The sequence below is a fragment of the Petaurus breviceps genome, unplaced genomic scaffold, assembly GCF_028583685.1.
Source record: "Petaurus breviceps papuanus isolate PSGF00001 unplaced genomic scaffold, PetGlider_PUasm1.0 520, whole genome shotgun sequence".
In the NCBI taxonomy this organism is placed as follows: domain Eukaryota; kingdom Metazoa; phylum Chordata; class Mammalia; order Diprotodontia; family Petauridae; genus Petaurus; species Petaurus breviceps.
Genome location: NW_027186354.1, coordinates 219,374 through 227,756, shown reverse-complemented (window position 1 = coordinate 227,756; position 8,383 = coordinate 219,374). Strand labels below are relative to the sequence as shown.

Here is an 8,383-nt window from a genome sequence, read left to right as displayed (position 1 = left end):
CCACTGAGAAAGAGAGGTTATTGCTTCGAGATTCGTCGAGAATTGTTACTTCTTCACCCACTGTCTCCTAGTAGCTTCTGATTGGTCTAAGAGCAGGGAGGGTAGGGCGACTCGGCCCGCTCCCTCCCTCCGCCTCCTCCCAGGGCTCCCATTGGTGGGTTCCCGGAGCTGGCCGGTGCGCGCGGGAGTCGGCGCGGGGTTCGAACGGATGCTTGGCGGTGTTGCCATGGGGACGCGGCCTCACCTTCTCGGCGGGCCGGTTTGTTGACGTACCTCTGGGTCACTAGGGGCAGTATCCCGGAGTGTCCCAGCAGGAAGAGTCAAAGCTTCGGATGCCTCAGTAGGTGAGAGAGGGGAACAGTGTTCCCGAGGTGGGGAGACGCGGTGGGAGTCGGTGGTTGGAGGGGACCCGGGAGACGCTCGCGGGGTACTAGGGTGTTGAGGAGAGGGATGGAGGGGGCTGCGTGGGGCTCCGGAGGGAAGGGAGGGAGCCGCGAGGCCCCAGGTGTAGGGCGGTTGGAAGGGCCCGTGAAGCTCGGGAGAAGGAGGGACCGGCTCCCCGTAGGAAGCTAGAGCAGGAATAGGAGAGTTGGGTGTAAGGCTCTCAGAGCACTTTCATGAAGTCGACAAACTTTATTGTGAAGTCCTTTCCACCGCTTTCTTTATTTCTAGCCCCTCCCCTCCAGCGCCGTCTTTCGGTCCATAAACGTTGATTAAGCGCCTGCTAGGGGTCAGGACAGGTGGGTGCTAAGCGCTAACGATGCCAGAGAGGTAAAAGACGCCCTGGCTATCCGGAGACCCACGCGCTGAAAGACCTTTACCAAGGGCACTGGGGGTCCAAAAATTATACCCCTCCCTTTCTTCCGCTAATCAAAACTCACTCTTCAGTAGTTTCATCTAGGCTTTAGGGAGAAGGAAGCATGAGACTCATGCTTTACATAAAGAGATTTTATGCTACACATAAAAATGAAACTTGTTAATTGCTTGGAAAAGGGTTTGGATAAATTAATGAATATGCAAATTTATAGCAACTTATTAAGTAAGGTATGCCATTTTTTTTTTGCTCTTTTTTGGAGGGCAGTTGGGGTTAAGCGACTTGCCCAAGGTCACATGGCTAGTAAGTGTTAAGGGTCAGAGGCCGGATTTGAACTCAGGTCCTCCTGACTGCAGGGCCAGTGTCACTGAGCCACCTAGCCGCCCCAAGGTATGCCATTCTTATCAGTGAATGTATGAATGAAATAAAAAGCAATGCTAAAATACTGTGTGCAAAGTTCTGGGCCATGAACTAGGGATACAAATAGAAAATAAGACTCCCTGACCTGAAGGAACTCACATTGTAATGAGACTAAAAATAATAGCAACTGACATTTATAAAGAATTTACTATGTGCCAGAGGCAGTATGCTAAGTGCTTTACAAATCTTCATTTGATCCTCACTACAATCTTTGGAGGTAGGGGCTATTATTATTCCCATTTTACAGATGGGGAAACTGAAGCAAGCAGTTGTGACTTTCCCAGCGTTCACACTATAAAGTGTCTAAGGTCTTCTGGATTCCAAGACAGGCCATCAATCCATTACACCACCTAGCTGCCCCAATGACTGGCTCTAACACATTTTCAGCTGCTTGTTAGGAGAAACATCTCCACGATCCTTAGGATACAGGAGCAATGCAGATGGTATTGAATCTTCTTTAATTCCATTTCCATTGATAAAATCGTCTTTCTGATATTGAACCATTTGACAAGAGCTAAGGATTTTGGTGGTAAGAACTTTCTTTCCTGGGCCTTCAGTAGCTGTGGTGCTAAAGAGGTTGTAGACATGCAAAAGCAATTGGCCAGGTTGCATTTCACAAGAAATCAAGCTTTTAGTCTTCATGCATGGAAAACCTTTCTTAACAGTCAGAAATATCCAGATGTGAATTGCACTGCCTTGAGAGACCATTGGATTATAGATTTTGAGCTGGAAAGGACTTCAGATGTCACTTAGTCTAGTCCCTTCGTTTTACAGATAAGGCAACTGAAACCAGGGACATGGATGGAGTGGTAGTGGATTTCCCCCTTAGAATATCTGCAGATCTTCATGTTACTGGAGTTGTTGCAAAGGGATTCCTGTATGGGCATGTATGGCACTAGATGGCTGCTGAAGCTTTTCCAGCTCTGCTTCTGTGGATATTTGAGGTGATGGAGGGAAACTACCTCTCCCATGGAACATACCTTTTTTCTACTATCAGAAACAGAGTATTCACTAAGTAATTAGTCTGAGCTAGGAGGGCAATTATTACTTCTCAAAATACAAATTAAGAGGCTTGTAACAAGACTGCTGGTACTGAAACCCTGGCAATCAGGAATATAAATAATTTATTCCACTGTGCATAATGCATGATTTACCTTCATATTAAGATGATGTCATTGTTGGATCCACATATACAGATAGACATGAAGAGTCTCAAACTGACCTTTCCTTGCCATGTCATGGTGAAGACTGCAGCCTATTCAGTATGGTAGATGCCTTACAGTTGGCTTGATGTCTTCGCTTAAAATGAGATTGTCCCACTGTGAAATGCTGTTGGCTTAATGAGTCTAATACTGTTATTTCTTAGCTGTCCATAATTTATGTCACATCAGAAGATATTTAAAGCATTTTTTTCATGTATGTGTTACATATAGTGTCCCTCCCTCAGCTTACATAATAGCTGTTTAGGTTCCCAATGCTCATGTGAAAATCAAGTAGAGGGATATGTTGCAGGGAAGAACACTTCAGTGACGACGGACTAGCTGTTTTTCATGACCTCATTGTTAATGATTTTGCTATGCTTTATAATGCATGGCTCACAAGTCACATTGATAAGACTATTTTAAAAGCCAGCATGTAATTTTGTCTCAGTATTAAAACATTTTGGGCACTGCTGCTGACCTTCAGCTTCATCTGGAATTTATCATCAGGTGGGGACCATACTCTTAGCTTTCCACAAGGCCTGAGATACATAGGCCTAATTTTTCTTCTACTTTTTCGGTAAGTGCATCACAATACTATACTATTCAGGTTAATTCACTGCTACCTTTTTTTTTTTTTCAATTACTGATGAACTTCATTCAGCTGTCTATAGTATTGCTTTGGAAAGAGTTAATACAAGATCTCAATCATTTCCAGGCCTATCAGTATCCTACTGGCTTGACAAACAGTTCATAATTTATACAGAGTAAAATTATTGAATGTATTATGAGTGAATGATCTCCTACTTTTAAATTTTGACTCTGAGGTCTCTTCTAGCTAGATCCCGTGAACTTATGGAATGACTTATTTAACTTCCTTGGACCTCAGTTTTCATCTGGACAATGATGGGAAGAGTGGTAGACTAACTGGTCTTTGAGGCCTTTCTAGCTATGGTCTATGATCCTATGGCTCTGATTATGTTTCTGGCTTATTGAATTGAAAGAGTTTGCCAGAAGAGTAAGCAAACAAGTGTATCCTTGTATTCCTGACCAATATGGGCCTGTGATTTCAAAATATGGAGGACTCCAAAATAGACTGGCAGTTTGTACCTTAGACTCTTAGAAAGCTGCTTGTAGCATTGAGAAGTATTGACTTGATCATGGTCACATGGTTTTCTTGGCCCTCCATTTCTTATTATGAGATGCCACACTGCATCTCATATGTTAATTTCAATCTTACCATACCAAGTCTGTTTAATTTGGTCTATTACTTATGGGCAGTGTGTTAGGATACCATAGCTCTTGTTAATTCTCAAATTATCAAAGAATTCTTTGGATCTCCTAGAATTTCTCTGGGCAGTCACATTTGCTTACTATAGTTATAAGAGTCAAATGCCTTTGTGTGTTTGATAAACTGAAGGCAGAATAGTGTAATGAAAGACTGCTGGACTTGGGTTCAGATCCCAGGTCGGAAAGTTGCTTAGTTGACTGTAAACAAGTCAACTAAACTCTTCTATAAAATGGGGAGAAGAATGCCTGTCTTATCTACCTTATAGGATGGTTGTGAAGATTAAATAAGATATGTGTAATAACACTTTGCAAACTGTAAAGTGCATCATCTGCTACTCTTCTTGGTGGCCTATGCCATTTCCTCTCCCTGTTTTTCTCCTACTCATCATCTGACCGCTCCTTTGCAATCTCCTTTACTGGGTCATTCTCCTTCTCTAGCCTGTTATGTATGAGCATCCCTTGGGCTCCATCCTGGGCCATCTTTTCTCTTTACCACATCTTTTCTGGTGATCTCATCTGTTCCTATGGGTTTAATTATCATCTCTGCAGATGATTCTCAAGTCTGTATACAATATACATCTCTAATCTCTCTTCTGGGTTCTAATCCTTCATCATCAACTGCCTCCTAGTGGATCTTAATCAACTTCTCCAAACTAATATGCACAAAATGCATTCATTTTCTTTTCTACCAAATCCACTCCTTCCTACTTCCTTGTTTCTGCAGAGAGTACCACCTACTTCCAATAACCCAAACTTTCAAATTGAAGTCCATCCACTCTTCCATCTGTGTCTCATGCTTCACTAATAATTTGTCAAATCTTGTCAATTTTGCCTTTACAACATCACTTGCATCTGTCTCCTTTCTTCCATTTATAGCTGCTACCCCACTTCAAGCCCCTATCACCTTTTACTGGGACTATTGCAATGGCCTCCTAATTAGTTTCTCCATTTCCAGTCTTTCCTTTCTCCAACCCATTCTCCACATAGCTGCCAAAATAATTTTCCCAAGGCACAGGTCCAGGTCATATCACTCACTGCCCTACTTAAGAAGCTTCAGTGGTTCCCTATTGCTTCTAGCATAAAATGCAAACTTCTCAGCTTAACATTTGAAGGACTCTTGAATGATGTTGCCAGTAAAGAAGAAGAATGATTTTTTTTTTTGGTTGTATTTATATATTCAGCTAGTTGCTTAGATTTAGATCTTATGGGCCAAAACTAGTGGCAGCTAGTTTTAGGACTGTGTCCCCAAGATAATGGAAAAATATTTAGCCATGCTTAACATTATATAAATGTCTTTGTGCCTAAATTTCTTCTTCTGCATAATGGGGATAATTTTTGCCTACTTCATAAAGGTGTGGTAAAGTTGCTTAGATGATAAAGCTACTACACAAATTATTAGTCTGACTTCATACCTCATCATTCAACTGAAATTCCTGTCTCCAGTTATCAGTGATTTTTAATCATGCCAATGGCTTGATTAAATTAAATTAAATCTTAATCCTCATTCTTCTCAACCTCTCTATTGATACTGTGAATCTCTGAGTTCTGTTTGTTTCTCTCTAGGTTTCTATGACACTGCTCTATCTTGGTTCTCCCCAACCTATCTGACCACTCCTCATTCTCCTTTGCTGGAATTTTATCCAGGTAATGCCCACTAACCATGAGTGCCCCCCAAGCCTCTGTTGTGGGCCCTCTTCTCTCCTATACTATTTTGTTTGTCATTCTCATCAACTTCCATGGATTTAATTATATCTATTCATCTACTGATCCAGTCCTAATCTCTCACCTGACCCCCAGTCTCACATCTCCACATCCTAATTGTATATCTCAAACTGTATATACCATAGAAATTTTAAACTCAACATGTCCAAAACTGAGCTTATCTTTCCCCACTAAGCCCTCCCCATTTTCTGTCTTCCCTGTTACTGTGGAAGATACTACTGTCCTCTAATTTCAGCTCCCAAACTGGCATCAGCTTCATTCTCACACTCCTGCTTCTGTATCTACTATGTTTCAGTCTCTCACATACTCTAGCCTTTTTCCTCTAATATTGCTGTCTCCCTGGTGCAAGGCTGAAGTATTGCAGTTGTCTCCTGGTTATTCTCCCTCATTCAAATCTCTTCCCATGCTTTCCGCCGGCTCCGCCATATTCCAGTGAGTTGCCAAAATGACGAACACAAAAGGAAAAAGGAGAGGGACACGGTACATGTTTTCTAGGCCCTCTCGAAAACATGGTGTTGTCCCTTTGGCTACTTATGTGCAAATGTACAAGAAAGGTGATATTGTAGATATCAAGGGTATGGGCACAGTTCAGCAAGGAATGCCCCACAAATGTTACCATGGCAAGACTGGACCGGTCTATAGTGTTACTCAGCATGCTGTAGGCATTGTTGTAAACAAACAGGTTAAGGGCAAGATTCTAGCCAAAAGAATTCATGTACATATTGAGCATATTAAGCATTCCAAGAGCAGAGATAGCTTCCTGAAGCGGGTAAAGGAAAATGATCAGAAGAAGAAGGAAGCCAAAGAAAAAGGCACTTGGGTTCAACTGAAATGCCAGCCTGCTCCACCCAGAGAAGCACACTTGGTGAGAACCAATGGCAAGGAACCTGAGCTGTTGGAACCAATCCCCTATGAATTCATGGCATTAGTGACTACAAAAAGAACAATAAAAAAATCTTGGATTATGAAAAAAAAAAATCTCTTCCCGCCATAGTCTAGCCTACACTCAGCTGTCATATTGATCTTCCTAAACACAGGTCTGACTATGTTATCCCCAGTTCATTCTTCTCCAGCTCTCCCCTATTCCTTCTGGACCAAATATAAAATGTCTTTTTTTGACATTCAAAGCCTTTATAGACTGGTCCTCTTCTACCTTTCCAGTCTTCTGACATCCTACTCACCTCCACATTGTGCAGTCCAATGACACTGGCCTCCTTCCTGCTCCTTGCAAAAGAGATTCAGTCTCTGGCTACACTGACTGTCCCCCATAGCTAGAATTTTCTCATTCCTCATTCCTGTATCCTGGCCTCTCTGGTTTCATTTAAGTCCAAACCAAATTACCGCCTTCTACAAGGAGCCTTTCCTGATTTCCCTTAATACTAGTGCTTTGGCTCTGCTGGTCATCTCCAATTTATCCTGCATAGATCTTGTTTCTTCATAGTTGTTGCTTTCCTTTGTATTCCCAGATCTTAGCACAATGCCTGACACATAATGATGCTTAATAAATGGGTGTGGTCTGACATGGTAACAGATAAGAACTTAAGTGAAGAACTTTTAAAAATATTCTTTTCTAGAGGAAACCTGTTCTTTCTTTTGCTTTTTTTTTTTGGAGGGGGGAAGGCAGGGCAGTTGGGGTTAAGTGACTTGCCCAAGGTCACATGGCTAGTAAGTGTTAAGTGTCTGAGGCCAGATTTTAACTCAGGTCCTCCTGACTCCTGGGGTTGGTGCTCTATTCACTGCATCACCTAGCTGCCCTGAGGAAATTTTAAAATTTAAATTACTTTGCTGATATGAATATTCCCCTTTCTAAGAAATGTCATTGAAGCAACATCTATTATGGGTTATAGATCTCATTTGCTGATTAGAAGAATCCAAAAGTTAATGAAAAATTATAAAATTGGTTCTAAATATAATTTTTAAATAAAAATGTAGAAAATGTGTTTGTCTTGGAATCATAGCATCTTAGAGAAAGAAGGACCTTTTTGATTCTCTGGACTGCACCTTCATTTTACAGATGAACAACTGAAGCCCAGAAGCAGAAGTAAATTGCTCATGGTCATCCAGTGAGTTACTGAGTTAGGGACTAAAACCTAGGTCTCAGTTTCCCATTTAAATCCTCTTTCTGTTACATCATGGGGAAAAAGTACTCTGTAAATACAAAATAATAATGACATGTAGAGGAATGTTTCTTACAGAGCTAGTTATAATTGTTTTTAGGAAAGATGTAGAATAACACTAAACAGGACAAAAAAAAAACAAGAAAAAAAGCAAATCCATCAAATCAAAACTTAATCCTGTTCTGGAGAAATAGGTAAAAAATAAATTTCTCTATTTAGAGTTAGTAAGGTCTACTCTATTTTAATATGGCTGAACTCTATATATGTATACTTTATTTTATGTCATTTCTCTTAATAATTTTTACTACCTGAACAGCATAAATCTAATTTCATCATGGTTTGACTCAGTATAATTAAGGTAAAGAAAAAAAACTTAAGATAAGAGACTGTAAACTCATTTAAAATTGCCTTATCAGTTTCAAAATAAAGCAGCCTTTCAAAGATTCTTTAGGGATGTACCCTTACAAGCAAAGTTCAGAGAAGGAATGTGATTTTATTTAATATACATCAATAGCCTAATCCATAGATATTTATGAGAACTCAGTTACATATTGAATATTTCCAGTACTTTCACAGCTGTTGTCTTAGGCAGTTGTCTATTATCAGTTGTCTTTTCTACTGAGTCAGTATCTTATAAATAGAAGTATTAGTTATATTTGAGATAAAGAACTAATTCCTTCATGAAGAAAAATGGTTTGTATTACACATTCCTTGCCTTTTCATCTATCATAGTTGGACTAAAATTTCTTATTATTTCTGTTTAATGAACATTACTCCTAACACAAAATCTGACATTTAAAAAAAAGTTTTTTTATTGCTAT

General features: G+C 40.3%; 2 protein-coding genes across 2 annotated transcripts in view; both read left to right on the top strand.

The window, feature by feature from the left end:
* Positions 1-148: 148 nt before the first annotated feature.
* Positions 149-8,383, top strand: part of KIF24 (kinesin family member 24) — a 70,815-nt gene continuing 62,580 nt past the window's right edge. Inside the window, exon 1 of the mRNA XM_069101897.1 lies at positions 149-344. The gene's annotated coding sequence lies outside the window, so the exon portion shown is untranslated. The remainder of the gene's footprint in view (positions 345-8,383) is intronic.
* Positions 4,875-6,478, top strand: LOC138172202 (large ribosomal subunit protein eL21-like). The gene has a single exon (XM_069101889.1). It carries the CDS (start codon positions 5,891-5,893, stop codon positions 6,437-6,439), a length of 549 nt encoding a protein of 182 aa, XP_068957990.1. The 5' UTR covers positions 4,875-5,890; the 3' UTR covers positions 6,440-6,478.

Bases quoted from the DNA above. Each gene is read 5' to 3' on its own strand.
- LOC138172202 (XM_069101889.1), top strand. From the start codon at position 5,891: ATGACGAACACAAAAGGAAAAAGGAGAGGGACACGGTACATGTTTTCT.